Source organism: Gorilla gorilla, chromosome 15, assembly GCF_029281585.2.
Source record: "Gorilla gorilla gorilla isolate KB3781 chromosome 15, NHGRI_mGorGor1-v2.1_pri, whole genome shotgun sequence".
NCBI lineage: Eukaryota > Metazoa > Chordata > Mammalia > Primates > Hominidae > Gorilla > Gorilla gorilla.
In genome coordinates this window covers 21,250,774-21,267,242 of record NC_073239.2, presented here as the reverse complement: position 1 = coordinate 21,267,242, position 16,469 = coordinate 21,250,774, and the positions used below count along the sequence as shown (strand labels likewise).

General features: G+C 48.9%; 1 protein-coding gene across 1 annotated transcript; it reads right to left on the bottom strand.

The window, feature by feature from the left end:
- Positions 1 to 7,070: 7,070 nt before the first annotated feature.
- Positions 7,071 to 13,292, bottom strand: NFKBIA (NFKB inhibitor alpha). The gene is made up of 6 exons (XM_004055083.5): positions 9,997 to 13,292; positions 9,260 to 9,368; positions 8,721 to 8,931; positions 8,342 to 8,430; positions 7,965 to 8,234; positions 7,071 to 7,617 (listed from the first exon to the last, which is right to left on the bottom strand). The coding sequence occupies exons 1-6, from the start codon at positions 10,221 to 10,223 to the stop codon at positions 7,570 to 7,572; spliced, it is 954 nt and encodes a 317-aa protein (XP_004055131.1). The 5' UTR covers positions 10,224 to 13,292; the 3' UTR covers positions 7,071 to 7,569.
- Between the last annotated feature and the right edge of the window lie 3,177 nt (positions 13,293 to 16,469).

Genomic DNA, 16,469 nt, shown 5'->3' with positions numbered 1-16,469 from the left:
TCAAGCAATCTTACCGCCTCAGCCTCCTGAGTAGCTGGTGTCAGGCCTCTGAGCCCAGGCCAGGCCATCGCATCCCCTGTGACTTGCACGTATACATCCAGATGGCCTGAAGTAACTGAAGATCCACAAAAGAAGTAAAAACAGCCTTAACTGATGACATTCCACCATTGTGATTTGTTCCTGCCCCACCCTAACTGATCAATGTACTTTGTAGTCTCCCCCACCCTTAAGAAGGTTCTTTGTAATTCTCCCCACCCTTGAGAATGTACTTTGTGAGATCCACCCCTGCCCACCAGAGAACAACCCCCTTTGACTGTAATTTTCCATTACCTTCCCAAATCCTATAAAACGGCCCCACCCCTATCTCCCTTCGCTGACTCTCTTTTCGGACTCAGCCCGCCTGCACCCAGGTGAAATAGCCATTTTGCTCACACAAAGCCTGTTTGGTGGTCTCTTCACACGGACGCGCATGAAAGCGGGGACTGCAGGTGCGCACCACCACTCCCAGCTAATTTTTTGTATTTTTGCGGAGATGGGGTTTCACTGTGTTGTCCAGGCTGGTCTCGAACTCCTGGGCTCAAGCAGTCTGCACACCTCAGACTTCCAAAGTGCTTGGATAACAGGAGTGAGCCAGTGTGCCTGGCCTGGAAGCTGCTTTATCCCCAGGTTAGGAATATATACCTAGAGCCTGGCTCTGCCATTTACTGGCTGTGTGACCCAGGCTGACTTTCTTTCTTTCTTTTTTTTTTTTGAGACAGAGTTTCAATCTTGTTGCCCAGGCTGGAGTGCAATGGCACGATCTCCACTCACTGCAACCTCTGCCTTCTGGATTCAAGTGATTCTCCTGCCTCAGTCTCCCAAGTAGCTGGGATTACAGGCACGTACCACCAGGCCCGGCTACTTTTTGTATTTTTAGTAGAGATGGGGTTTCACCATGTTGGCCAGGCTGATCTCAAACTCCTGACCTCTGGTGATCTGCCTGCCTCGGCCTCCCAAAGTGCTAGGATTACAGGCATAAGCCACTGTGCCCAAACTTTATTTATATTGTTAAATAAATAAATACATAAACAGGTAGAGACAGAGTCTCACTGCATTGCCCAGGCTGGTTTGGAACTCCTGGGCTCAAGGAATCCTCCGGCCTCAGTCTCCCAAAGTGCTGGGATTACAGGCGTGAGCCACTGCGCACAGCCAATTTAAAAGTTTTTTAAAAGTTCACCTTGAAGGCCAGTCGTGGTGGCTCATACCTGTAATCTCAGTCCTTTCGCAGGCTGAGGTGGGAGGATAGCTTGAGTCCAGGAGTTGGAGACCAGTCAGGGCAACATGGCAAAACCCCCCTCCACAAAAAATACAAAAAATAGCCCTGTGTGGTGGCACACGTCTGTAATCCCAGCTACTTGGGGGGCTGAGGTAGGAGGATCACCTGAGCCTGTGAAGTCGAGGCTGTAGTTAGCCATGATTGTGACACTGCACCTCAGCCTGGGTGACAAAGTGAGACTCTGTCTCAAAAAAATAAGTAAATAAAATCTTATCTTTAAGTAGCCGACTATTTTTCATATAGGTTATATTTAAGAAATTTTGAAAATATATGAAATGATAGCAATATTAAAGGGGAAATTATTATTTACTTAAGATTTTCTCTGAAGCATTTTAGTCAAGGGCTTGTTAAGGCTTCTCATATTACAGTATGGGCAGTGGGGACTCGGTCACAGAGAGGGAGCAGCTGCCTCTCCACTCCTTCCAGTTCCGATGCTCAGTCAGGGGCCAACCTGCACACCACGGCAATCTCCTTCCACAGGTACAAATAAGCTCATTTTAAAACCAGGTTTCCGGCTGGCGCGGTAGCTCACGCTTTGTCGTCCCAGCACTTTGGGAGGCTGAGGCGGGTGGATCACCTGAGGTCGGGAGTTCAAGACCAGCCTGACCAACATGGAGAAACGCCTTCTCTACTAAAAATACAAAATTAGCCAGGCGTGGTGGCGCATGCCTGTAATCCCAGCTACTCAGGAGGCTGAGGCAGGAGAATCGCTTGAACCCAGGTGGCAGAGGTTGTGGTGAGCCGAGATCGCACCATTTGCACTCCAGCCTGGGCAACAAGAGCGAAACTTCATCTCAAAAAAAAAATAAAAAAATAAAACCAGGTTTCCATCCTTCAAGTACATTTCCTTCAGGATTTTGTTCCTTTCTTGGAGCCCTGATGATTATGCCTTTGGCCTTGTACTGTGTCAGCCATCTCCCTTATTACACTTAGCTGGGTTTTTTTTGCTGTTTTCTTTTTTAAATATATATATATATATATATATATATATATATATATATATACACACACACACATTATATATATGTATATACATATTATGTATTATATATGTATATACATATATGTGTGTATATATATACACACACTGTCTCAAAAATAAAAACATACATACATTATATATATTTATATATGTATATACACATATATATGTATATACATTTATATATATATACATGTTATACATGTATATACATTTGTGTGTGTGTGTGTGTGTGTATGTTTGTATTTTTGAGACAGAGTCTCGCTCTGTTGCCCAGGTTGGAGTGCAGTGGTGCGATCTCAGCTCACTGCAGCCTCCCTCTCCTGGGTTCAAGCGATTCTCCTGCCTCAGCCTCCCGAGTAGCTGGGATTACAGGCGTGCACCACCACGCCTGGCTAATTTTTGTATTTTTAGTAGAGATGGGGTTTCACCACGTTGGCCAGGCTGTTCTCAAACTTCTGGCCTCAAGTGATCCACCTGCCTCAGCCTCCCAAGTGCTGGGATTACAGGTGTGAGCCACCGTGCCTGGCCTTAATGTATTTTTTTTGTAGAGATGGGCTCTCCCTATATTGCCCAGGCTGGTCTTGACCTCCTGGGCTCAAATGATCCTCCTGCCTCAGCTTCTCAAAGTGCTGGGATTATAGGCATGAGCCCCCGCACCCGGTCACACTTACCTGGATTGCTGGCTGGTTTGTGGGCCTTGGCCCTATTTTCATGTCAGTGTTCAGGGTCCAGTCCTACTTGTCAATGACTCAGATTGGCTGATGCTGGGTCATACTTCCTGCCCCCTGTGGAAAGGGTGCCTGCCACAGTCACTTGGGGCATGGGATAAGATAATATAGTACTGGCAGGTAAATAGCTAACTGGAATATGAGCTCTGGACCCGTCTCTCCCACCCGCACTCCGCGCTGGTGCCTGGGCTCAGCTCCCGTGCTGTGGGCTTTCATCTCATCACCATGCAGTTGTCTGTCTCCCTCTCCACCTAAGCAAGGAGCTCTTAGGGGCAGAGGCCATGGCTTATTCCTCTTATTCCTGCCCTTGGCAGGAGGCCTGGAGAATAGTTCTTTTTGATGCAAATGAAGGAATGGGTTGGAGAGTCGTACTTCTCTAGGAGGGAAACACAGGTGAGGTCCAGTTTCAGTTTCTGTAATGCTCTCTTTCAATGGGGAAACAGCCCAGGATATTCTTGTCCAGGCACCAGAGGTTGGGGAATGTTTCTTGGGCATGTTTCAGACTGGAGTTCCACAACTCAGACTTTTCTTGCCAAATGAAATTTCAGCTACACTTAAGACAAGTTAATGAAAATCTGGCAGAAAGCTGGGGGTGGGGGAGTGGGTGGGTGCGGGGGTGGGAAGTCTTGGGGAAGGAAGACCCATCTGACAGACTCAATTCTGTCACCACTTAATCACTTCCAGTAGCAACTGAACTTTCCATGCAAATCCACCCAAGCTCCCAGCCTTCTGAATTTCCAGGCCCCAGGGGAAGGTCTTCAGATTGCTCAGACTAGTTTGTTCCCTCTTTAAAGAAAAATCCTTACTTTCTGGAAGGACTTGGTACACGTGGCCGCTACAGGAAATGTATCCTGATGGATAAGGCAGGCAGAAGGAATCAAGGAACTGAATTCAAGGAAGTTGCTGATGTGATATATTATTTCCCCCTCATATCACTTCCCCTTTCTCTAGGCACTCTTAGTCCTACCTGTCCCCACACAATCTGTAACTTCTTGGAGGAAATCAAAGTGCATTAAAGAAGGCTCTCCGTCTGCTGGCCTGTTTACTTTGAGACCTTTTGCTCTTGTTTGCTTAGGAATTTGAAGATTTTCTACAGATTAGAATGTTTCCCTTCTAAAATTTTCCTTTAGGGAACTCCAGGCTCCAGTCACCCAACCAACAGGCAGGACAGAAAGATAATAAATTTAAAACAAAAAGAAAAGAAAAGCAGGGAGGGCTCGGTGTGGTGGGTCACACCTGTAATCCCAGGACTGTGGGAGGCCAAGGCAGATGGATCACTTGAGGTCAGGAGTTCGAGACCAGCCTGGCCAACACGGTGAAACCCCATCTCCACTAAAAATATAAAAATTAGCTGGGTGTAGTGGTGTGCACCTGTAGTCCCAGCTACTCGGGAGGCTGAGGCAGGAGAATTGCTTGAACCCAGGAGGCGGAGGTTACAGTGAGCTGAGATCATGCCACTGCACTCCAGCCTGGGCAAGAGAGTGAGACCCTATCACACACACGCAAAAAAAAACAGGTGGGGGTGGGGGATGAGAAATGGGGAGAAGAGCTAGAGAGTAAGGAACTGGGGCAGCCTTCAGTGCTTAACTGGGCCCAGCTACCTCGAGATTTATGCAGATGACAGAACCTTTTCTGAGGTTTAGGACCTAGAAAGAAGAAAAGCTGAAGCCTAGAAAGGTGGGAGACTGGGCCCAAGTGGGTGAGAAGGGGCCCACCCTTGCTTGACCATGGAGGGTGACGCCCCTATGCAAGAGCTGAGCTCTAAGGAGGCTGGGGATGAGGGGGTGGCACACAGCTTTGTCCTGTTTCTACAACCTAGCACAGAACTAGAGACAGTGTATGGGTGAATTGGCACAAATTTAACCCCTTTACAGAGGGAAGAAGAGTCACATTTGACTGAGTAGAAAGTACTAAGGGCACCGTTCCAAAATTGGGGAGCCAAGTTTCCAACCTTTGTTCTTTTGAGAATGAGGGTGGGGATATCACCCCACTCCCATCTTACCTCTCCCACTTAGCTGAGAGCTGAACCTAACTGACCTAATTCCTGTGGTGGTAGGTCATTTAACACCTGTGTTGAGGTGCTCGGGGATGGACAAGGAATTTCAGTGAAGAACCCGGGCACTTTGACAGAGAATAAGACTGGTAGAGGGACCGCCAGTGCTGGGTTCCGGATGGACTAAGGCTACAGAAATGGGGCAGAGCTGGGCGCGGTGACTCACGCCTGAAATTCCAGCACTTTGGGAGGCTGAGGTGGGTGGATCACCTGAGGTCAGGAGTTCAAGACCAACCTGGGCAACATGGTGAAACCCTGTCTCTACTAAAAATACAAAAATTAGCCAGGCGTGGTGGCAGGCACCTGTAATCCCAGCTACTCGGGAGGCTGAGGCAGGGAGAATCGCTTGAACCCGGGAGGTGGAGGTTGCAGTGAGCTGAGATCGCACCACTGCACTCCAGCCTGGGCAACAGAGCAAGACTCCATCTCAAAAAAAAAAAAAAAAAAAAAAGAAAGAGAAAGAATTGGGGCAGAACTGGCTTTAACCGGTCTGTAGTAACACTCCTTATATGTGGAAGACCACTAAATATTGGCTCCTTTTTGGTCCAAGGTGACCATATTCTTTTGACTTTGACATCGTTTGTGGATCAGGAAAGGGACAATGTAATAATTTTTTCTAAGGTATAAGTCAAAGACATGAATTGCATTTATACACTACTCTGCATTTTCTAGAATGCAATAACTTTACTTTTTCCTCAGAAATGTTTTGGCTGGGTGTGGTGGCTCAGACCTGTAATCCCCGTGCTTTGGGAGACCATAGTGGGTGGATCTCTTGAGCCCAGCAGTTCCAGACCAGCCTGGGCAACATAGAGAAACCCTGTCTCTACAAATAAAATTAGTCAGGCATGGTGGTGCATGCTTGTAGTCCCAGCTACTCAGGAGGCTGAGTTGGGAGGATCGCTTGAGCCCAGGAGTTTGGGGCTGCAGTGAGCTGTGATTGCACCATTGCACCCCAGCCTGGGCAACAGAGTGAGACCCTATCCCCCAAACATTTAATAAAAATGTTTACAGAGTACAAATGCAGATTTTTTATATTGTATAGCGGTAAAGTCTGGGCTTTTAGTATACCCATCTTTATTATTCTCTCTACCTAGGCAAGAGAGCCATTTTAGGGATGAAAACTTCAAGATAGAGCATCTAAGCCAAGTTTCACATTACTGGTTTCTTGTGACATTTGCTTCTGTGGAATCATTCAGTACAATCAGTAGACTGAACTGATAAGACCCTTCAAGCCTTTACTACTTTTCTACTACAGCCAATAACACATAGATTTTTAGAGATGGAATGCTCTTAAAAGATGTTTACCCCAAAACAAGCACGTATGAAATCTGTTAACCACCTACCTCTCCTGCAAGGTGACCCTAGACAGGACATTCTCTCTGGACTTGTTTCTCCTGGTATGACATAAAGAACGTTGCGTAACAGCTTGTTTTTCTTTAGCACTACGTGCCTGCCACTCTGCTATGCATTTTACGTGGATTGTCTTATGTAATTTTCACAACAGCCCAGCTAATAAATGAGAAAACTGAGGCTCGGAGGGGAGCATCTGCTAATAAATGTCAGTGCAGTCCCATTTCTGAGCCTATGTCCTTAGGAACTTCCTGTATTAGTGAGATCTTTCCCAGCTCTATATGAATTCAGCATATTCTTCTTGGCCAAAATAATTTCCTCAACTGGCAATTAGGGTCCAAGAAGTTTAAATCAAGGGGATGACAGAATGACAATGGAGAGGTCTCCAACCACAGGCCAAGCAGCATGCTTCCACCCCAAGCCTGAGATTGGTAATTTCCTATAACCTTGCAACAGCCTCCCTCCCACACACTGGGCCCAGGGTGCCTGCAAAGCTTTGCTGGAGGCTAGGTGTCAGGTGTGAGAAGCTGCTGGGAGTTCCCTCCTCCCTCACACTGCTCCACCTCCACCTCTGCCGGAGGATGGGACTTCAGAACAGGAGGCCCACGGCAGCCTGAAGAAAATGATCAGGATAACTCATTTGTAAAAATCTGTTTAATAAATATACATCATAAAAGTACCAAAATAATTACCAACAATACATTATGTACACCATTTACAGGAGGGTAACACAAACCTTGACAGGTAGTAACTTTTCACCCCACATCACTAAACGCTTAACACTCCTGGCTGTTACATGTCACAGGATACCACTGGGGTCAGTCACTCGAAGCACAATAAATATAAAATGTGGTCCTTCCATGAAATTTTTGATAACCTTCTCCAAAAACCCCACAAAGGTGAGGTTTAAAAGAAGTTTTCTTGGAATTTCAATGATCTTTCTCGTCCCCTACAAAAAGTTCACAAAAGCAACAAAATGAGGGCTGATCCTACCACAATAAAACGTTTTGGGCCAGGCAGTGTGCAGTGTGGATGTAAGTACACCCTTTAAATTTTTTCTTCTTTTTTCTTTTTTTAGAAAAATAAAACTTTTTTTTGTACAAATATACAAGTCCATGTTCTTTCAGCCCCTTTGCGCTCATAACGTCAGACGCTGGCCTCCAAACACACAGTCATCATAGGGCAGCTGAAAACAAGGGGAAAAAAGACACGTTAAGCTTCCGGAGCTCTGCCAAGCTACTGGGATGGGGAGGCCACTACTGGAAATAACTCTTGGACTCCATTCTCCATAGCCCAAACATAATGAACTTTACAGGCTGAGGGAGTTTGCCTTTAATGCTTCTCTTTAAAAAAAGAGTAAGCTATTAAAAAAAAAGTGGGGGCAGGTACATTCTTGGGATACTGGTTATGCACAGAAATTTGAGAGACTCATTATGTGGATACCCCTCTGATAAGGAGCAGCTCTAGGGGCCTGGGAGGGTGAAGGGAATGGCACCTCATTAGTTAGAGCAACGAAGGAGTTCACAGACTCACCTCGTCCTCTGTGAACTCCGTGAACTCTGACTCTGTATCATAGCTCTCCTCATCCTCACTCTCTGGCAGCATCTGAAGGTTTTCTAGTGTCAGCTGGCCCAGCTGCTGCTGTATCCGGGTGCTTGGGCGGCCCCAGGTGAGCTGGTAGGGAGAATAGCCCTGGTAGGTAACTCTGTTGACATCAGCCCCACACTTCAACAGGAGCGACACCAGGTCAGGATTCTGCAGGTCCACTGCGAGGTGAAGGGCAGTCCGGCCATTACAGGGCTCCTGAAACCAAAAGGAATTTGAGATGCTTATGGCTGCATTTGGAATTTCTGCTCACAACATAAGCACGAGGAGCCTGACTCAGTGCGTCGGAGGCAGGAAGCACCAACCTGAGCATTGACATCAGCACCCAAGGACACCAAAAGCTCCACGATGCCCAGGTAGCCATGGATAGAGGCTAAGTGTAGACACGTGTGGCCTGGAAGAACAAAATGAAAAAAGTATAACCACCTGTTTCAACCCTCACTCCTTTCACCTATTCTTTTATGGGACAAGTAGCCATATCTTCTGAATTTTAAGAACCCACAGTCTGGGTTCTGAAAGAACTTTATAAAGGCATCCAATAGGCACTTTGCACACATTTTTTCTCAACCTTCCAAATGTTAGGAGTTTAAGCTCTTGCCTGGACTCCTTAAGTTGGCCCACCTGCCCCTTCTCCACGTCACCTGCCCTCCGAGGGGCTGGGGCAGGGCAGGGAGGCAGACATACCATTGTAGTTGGTAGCCTTCAGGATGGAGTGGAGGTGCGGGGTGGTGCAGGACTGAGTCAGGACTCCCACGCTGGCCAGGCAGCCCTGCTCACAGGCAAGGTGTAGGGGGGTATTTCCTCGAAAGTCTCGGAGCTCAGGATCACAGCCAGCTCCCAGAAGTGCCTCAGCAATTTCTGGCTGGTTGGTGATCACAGCCAAGTGGAGTGGAGTCTACGAATGCAAGAGAGACCAGAGAAAGTAAGCCATGGACCAAACCCACACCCCGAGTTCCCCTCAACCCGTGTCTCCTGGTTGGGTGCTGCTCCTCCTAGACGGGGGGTGGGGAGGTCTGGCAAATAGCAGAGGCTCCAGGTGGGTCATAAAGACCTCACCAAATCAGTGGAATTTCCTTCACTCTCTAGGATGTGGGCTGATGTGAAGTAAAAGGTGAGGGTGAATAGTGCTCAGTGGCCCTGAATTCAGAAAGGATCTGGGGTGACTCTGCTACATCAGCTACGTCCCAGGGTCAGAGAGAACCCGGGCCAGGCAAGCGGCGCACCTGCTGCAGGTTGTTCTGGAAGTTGAGGAAGGCCAGGTCTCCCTTCACCTGGCGGATCACTTCCATGGTCAGTGCCTTTTCTTCATGGATGATGGCCAAGTGCAGGAACCTGTGGGGAAGAGAGGGAAAAACCCCAGGGGTGGTGAGTGCACCGCGTGGGGCCCAGGGAGGCGCGGGCTGCGGGGGATTGCGCAAGGCCGGGGTTTCTGGAGGCCGAGGCCGCGGTGTTTTCCGCGAGGTTATTATGAGCTGAGTGTTCCTGGCAGGCGCCCAGGGACTTTCCGCCCCCCCTCCCCCCGCGGCCCCGGCGGGCGCCGGCCAGACCGCCCCGCCCTCCCGCCAGCTCGGAACGCCCTGTACTTCCCCTCCCGGCTGCTCGGCGCCCGCCAGCGGCCAGAAACTCCCGCCCCGCCTTATGCAACCGGGGACTTCGCGTCCCCGCTGCCGCCCCGCCCCCGGCCTAGAGGACGGGTCTGGGGGGAGGGGGCGTGTGGCGACGCTGCCATCCACCAGGGCCCAGCCGCCGCCCCTCCGAGTCGGGCCGGTGCCCCGCGCGGCCCTGCAGCCCTGCAGCCCTGCAGCGTTCGGGGCGGTGCAGGAGCCCCGGGGTGCCGCGGCGCCCGCCCGGCTGCATCGCTGGTCCCCCGGCTCGGGCTCCAGGCCCGGCGCCTCCCACCCCCTGGCCGCGCGCGTCCCGCCCTCCCGACGACCCCCAGCCCCGGGCCTCCGTCACTTACGAGTCCCCGTCCTCGGTGAGCTGCTGCTTCCAGGGCTCCGCGCCGCGCGGCACTTCCTGCGGCTCGAGGCGGATCTCCTGCAGCTCCTTGACCATCTGCTCGTACTCCTCGTCTTTCATGGAGTCCAGGCCGCTGTCGTGGCGGTCGTCCAGTAGCCGCTCCTTCTTCAGCCCGTCGCGGGGGCCCTCCATGGCCCACTCCTGGGGGCGCTCGGCCGCCTGGAACATGGCGCGGACGAGCTGCGGGCGCTGCTGCGGGTGCGCTGGGCCGCGGGCTGCGCGCTGCTTCCTCGCTGGGGCGCTGGCGGGCGGGACGGCGGCACGGACTGGTGTGGGCTCTGCAGCGCCGCCGCGGCGCCCTATAAACGCTGGCTGGGGATTTCTCTGGGGCGGGGTCAGGCTCGGGGAATTTCCAAGCCAGTCAGACCAGAAAAAGAGAACTGGCTTCGTCCTCTGCTAGGGGGAAAAAGAAGCCTAAACCCTGAGCTGGGGTTCATCGGAGAAACTCCCTGCGATGAGCCACTGGGGTCACGGACAGGGAACTTTTTGATGAGCGTCGAGTGGCTGGAAAGTCCTTCCGACCAGGCCCCCTTCCCCCGGTACTTCCCTGCAGCCTGCACCCTGTAATCCTGTCCCTCTGCAAGTGAACCTTCTTTCCCTGGGGTTTCCCACGATCGATTTGAATTGGGGTCGTCGGCTGCTGAGATCCCAAGGACGCCGACCTGATGGGCGGTCCCTCTTTGGGGTTTGCCAACCTGCCGGTCCTTTCCGTTTTTTGATCTTTTGAAAACGCAAGAGTGGAAATGATGGCTGGGCGTAGGGATTTGCTTTCCCCAGACTTCTAAGGGGAAGGACGCACTGTGGTTAGGAGGCTGCAGGGCGCGCCGGTGTTTCTGCCTATACCAGGCTCTTTGCAGCAAAGGAACTTTTAGCTTCGCCCCCTCCCCCCACCCCCCCACGCACCCCCGCCAGGTAGAAGTTGTGAAAGCTTTGGAGGAGTGAAAAGCCTAAATCCTTGGAGAACTCTCAAATCACTTCCTAGGGATGAACAGCCCTGTTGACTGGGGGAGGGGCAAACGCTCCCTGTATGGGGAAACTGCTGAATAGGACCATGATTTTTTTTGTTTCCCAAGTAAAGCAAGGTGTTATTGTTTGTAATGGTGGTTGTGGATACCTTGCAATAGCAGAATAGCTATTGTGTTCATAAGTAGCTATTCGTTTATGCTGTCTGACCTACATTGTGCTGCCGCAGAAAAAGGATCGTGAGCCTACTTCTGGGCACCCAAATTCGAGGAGAACTTAGAGAAGGAAGCTGAAGAATGAGTTTAGTTAGTGCCTTAACCGCGATTGGACCTTAAGGACCACTAAGAAAGTAGTTGCCAGGCATCCTGCGGGAGGCTCAAGGCAGTCCCACCCTGCCCGCCCCTCCTTGCTCTCTTGTCCTGGGGGACAGTAGCAGTTGGACCCATTCACACCACCCGGGTAGAAAGGGGTTTCGGCTCACTATGCTCTGGTTTCACCTGCAGAAATATAATTTATGCTCTCCACTCCACCTCCACCTCCAAGCCTGCAAGCCATGGACTGAATTCATCTACTTGGTAGAATTGGTACAGGCAAAATAAAGCAAACTTCGGTCAGAGCTCTTCAGAATTAGTCCCAGGAGGCCTCTGTAGTTCTGCAGAGATTTCTGGTGATTATTGCAATCATCTTTACCTTGACTGGCCTTGTACTAACCAACCCTTCCCCTCTCTTCATATCTCCACCCCTCCCCTAATATTAGAATGTAAGAAATCTGACTCTATAGAGAGAGACCAAGTATGAAGGGAAAAAAATTAAAATCAGATAGACCCTCCAGGGTAATAATGATCACATGTTACAATGAAAACTTCCCAGGGATAGACACCATTGTCTCTGCAGGTGTATGATATGCAAATCTACAATGATTGAGGCAAGGTGAAACAGTGACTGCAATGGGACATCTCAATTCCAGGTTCTGTCTTTACTTGACTGCACATTAGTTGGAGAGGTCAGTTAACTTTTTTGTGGTATACTTAACTTTTATAATAAGATTAGATTGAATGTTACTTAAGGTCTTTTCTGGCTTAAAAGTCATATTACTTGTCTACAAATGCATGCCTAACTGTCCTTTGTAAGGGTGACCATGGCTCTTGGAAATGTCAGGGTATAAATTTTTGAAAGAATTCCAGCGCCTTATGTACCACATTGTTCTCAGAACTAATCTTGTAAGATAGATATTGTTCCTACTTCCCTAAAAAGAAACTGAAATGCATAGAATTTACCCAGGAACCCCTTGGCAGTATATTAATCATTTGGCCAAAGCAGTCTTAGTATTAACACTTTTGAAAACACGCTGTGAAAATCAGACTGACTACACTATAATTTGGAATATACTCAAAACTATTTTCTACTCCAACTGTTAGGGAAAATAAAGGGTGGGTGTCCCCCGACCCCCATCTGGGGATAGTCACTTCTTTTAAACAAGTACAGAAACATCAAGCTCTAAATGTCCCAATTATAGAGGATACATCAGAAGAAGATATTTGGCTTCAGGTATAAAAATGGTTATAAAAAATAAAAATATCTGAGGAATAAGGTTTTTTTGCACCACCTTCTATGGTTTCATATTTCTGGTAGCCTTCAGGATCTTGGTGTTTATTCCTGATTGTTTTGTGTGACACCTAGTGGTAAGAGTAAGGCACAGGCGTTCCTTGATTTGTCATAGTGCCTTTTGCAAAAATTGGGAGGTGCTGAGCCTTGATGACTTGTCCCTACAGTGGAGATTCCCAAGGAGGTACCTATTGTTTTCCTGCAACTGTGGGAAACAGTTTTGAATAATGTGATCCAACAGGTTTTCTCCCCATCATCTATAGCGCTGTATGGTTTAAGTCAACAAACATTACAACATGGGTGAAAAAGAATATACACTTGGAAATTAGAACCATGAGCAGACTGGGCAGAAGACAACAAGAGGGTCTGGTTTTGATTTAGAAAGACCTTTATGGGCCAGGAGTTGTGGCTCACTGCTGTAATTTCAGCACTTTGGGTTGCTGAGGCAGGAGGATTGCTTGCCACCCAGGAGTTGGAGACCAGCCTGGGCAACAAGGCTAAACTCTTGTCTCTCCAAAAAATATAATTAGCAGAGTGTGGTGGCAGGTGCCTGTAGTCCTAGCTACTCCAGAGGCAGAAGTGGGAGAATCGCTTGAGCCTGGGAGGTGGAGTTTGTAGTGAGCCATGATGGCACAACTGCACTCCAGCTTGAGCAACAGACTGAGACCCTGTCTCAAAAAGAAAAAAAGAAAAAGAAAGACCTTTATGGACCCTTCAGCACTCAGATTTTTCTCCTCCTCATTGTCAAACATTCTAGCTAACATAACCGTTAAAAAAATGTTAAAACTGTAGGCTGTGTGCAGTGGCTCACGCCTATAATCTCAGCACTTTGGGAGGCTAAGGCAGGTGGATCATGAGGTCAGGAGTTTGAGACCAGCCTGGCCAACATGGTGAAACCCCGTCTCTACTAAAGATACAAAAAATTAGTCAGGTGTGGTGGTGCAGATGCTGCTTAGGAGGCTGAGGCAGGAGAATCACTTGAACTGAGGAGGCAGAAGAGGTTGCAGTGAGCCGAGATCGCGCCATTGCACGCCAGCCTGGGCAACAGGGTGAGACTCTGTCTCAAAACAAAACAAAACAAAACAAAAAACTTTAGATAACTGATTTTTAATGTTATTTGGCCTTTTTAATGCATAAGGCAAAATAATAAGTTACACCTCAAAGCTGCTTTGTATTTTGGCCCAGGACGCAGCCGTAGGAAATGACAGGATGGCCAGTGATGCTCCAGGAGCACCCCCATGGGAAAAGGAGCATCACCAGGGTCTGGTTTGGCTGCAGGCACTTCAGGCACTCCTCTTGCATGGAACAAGCACAGTATGGACAAAACCTATTGCCTGAAGTGCCATGGAGAGAGTCTACAAGTTCAGCCAGGTGGTCCAAAATCCTCAGGGCAGGGTGGCTTATGTCAACTGGCCTGGCCAATTAAAACTAAATTGTTTTGGCTACAGCAAATTCAACTCTGGAATCAGGCCACCCATTGCTCAGTGAAGCTAGGCTGGAAGAAAGACGAGCCATGACAGAGTTCCTGAAGAGCAAGGCAGGTGCACTCCCGACTGGCAGCCCCACTGTGAAATTCTGAATATTCTGCTTTCAGTCTCAGGTTGTCTTCTTTCTTGCTATCGTGGTAGCAACTGTCTGCATCCTCTTCAGAACATGGAGCCCCCAAGCTATGGATCTTTTCCCATAGAAAAACAAGGCTGGGGGCGGTGGCTCCAACCTATAATCATAGCACTTTGGGAGGCTGAGGCGAGCGGATCGCCTGAGGTCAGGAGTTCAAGACCAGCCCGGCCAACATGGTGAAACCCCGTCTCTACTCAAAATACAAAAATTAGCCAGGCATGATGGCACATGCCTGTAATCCCAGCTACTCAGGAGGCTGAGGCAGGAGAATCACTTGACCCTGGGAGGTGGAGGTTGCAGTGAGCTGAGATCGTGCCATTGCACTCCTGCCTGGGCGGCAGAGAGAGACTCTGTCTCAATTAAAAAAAAAAAAAAAAAAAAGGAAAAACAGCTGTCAGAACCTTCATTTGTAGTGAAGTGAGAATAAGACCGTCAAATCCTTAATATGTTTCCTTTGCTACAAATTCTGCAATTTAATGGAGATCAAAGCTTTAAAGGATCTCAAACTCAAATACTTACACATAGGGAGCAGGCAGATTTCACAGATGAGTGAAACAGACCATTTGAGTCCGAAAGGAGTGGGATCTCCAACAGCTTAGGTCAGGGTGTGTACTTCCCTCATACTTAGCTCAGACAACTTTTGGCATGTAGCACCTTCAGTTCAGTAGTGACCTTCTATTGTTAAAGAAATAAAAAAAATTGGCCCGGCTCCGTGGCTCATGCCTGCAATCCCAACACTTTGAGAGGGTGAGGCAGGAGGATCACTTGCGTCTAGGAGTTTGAGACCAGCCTGGGCAACATAGTGAGACCCCATCGCTATAAAAATAAAAATAAAAAAATTAACCAGGTGTGGTGGCATACACCTGTAGTCGCACCTACTTGGGAGACTGAGGTGGGAGGATTGCTTGAACCTGGGACGTTGAGGCTACAGTGGGCCATGACTGTGTCACTGAGCTCCAGCCTCAGCAAAAGAGAGACCTTGCCTCAAACAAACATAAAAACATTATGAAAACTAAACACAATGCATTTCTGCATCTATTGGCTAAACAGAGCCTATAAGCTCCGAGTTTACAACCTCTTTTTCAGCCAAGGTATGATGTTTTAATTGTGCTTTGCAAGAGGCACAACCTTCTGCTCTTGGCATCATGGGTTCTCTGCTCCTGTGTAACAGGAGACTGGGACAGTGTGTCCATCCATGATGCGCAGGGCTGCTCCTGCCAGGCAGGGTTAGAATTAGGGGCTCTAACCTCTGAAAAGTGAATTTTTCCTCCCTCAAACCAAGTATTTATTTGTTTTGTTTGTTTTTGAGACAAACCAAGAGTTTTGCTCTTGTTGCCCAGGCTGGAGTGCAATGATGTGATCTTGGCTCACTGCAACCTCTGCCTCCCGGGTTCAAGTGATTCTCCTGCCTCAGCCTCCTGAGTAGCTGGGATTGCAGGCACCCGCCACCATGCCCGGCTCATTTTTTGTATTTTGGGTAGAGACAGGGTTTCACTATGTTGGCTAGGCTGGTCTCAAACTCCTGACCTCAGGTGATCTACCCGCCTTGGCCTCCCAAAGTGCTGGGATTACAGGTGTGAGCCACCATGCCCGGCCTGTTTGTGTTTTTGAGACAAGGTCTTGCTGTGTCACCTAGGCTGGAGTGCTGTGGCTCGCTGTAGCCTTAATCTCCTGGGCTCAAGCAATTCTCCCACCTCAGTCTCCCATGCAGTGGGACCACAGGCACATGCCACTGTGCCTGGCTAATTTTTTTTGAGACGGAATTTCATTCTTGTCACCCAGGCTGGAGTGCAATGGTGCAATCTTGGCTCACTGCAAACTCTGCCTACCAGGTTCAGACAATTCTCCTGCCTCAGCCCCCTAAGTAGCAGGGATTACAGGAGCCTGCCACCATGCCCAGCTAATTTTTTGTATTTTTAGTAGAGACAGGGTTTCACTGTGTTGACCAGGCTGGTCTCGAACTGTTTACCTCAAGTGATCTGCCTGCCTCGGCCTCCCAAAGTGCTGGGATTACAGGCATGAGCCACCACACCCGGCCGTGCCTGGCTAATTTTTTAATTTTTTGTAGAGATGGGTCTCCCTGTGTTGCCCAGGCTGGTTTTGAGCTCCTGGGTCCGAGCGATCCGCCCATCTTCACTTTCAAAAGTGCTGGGATTACAGGTGTGAGCCACTGCACCCTGCCCCAAAGCAATTTTTAAATGCTACAGTGTAAAATAAGCATAAGAA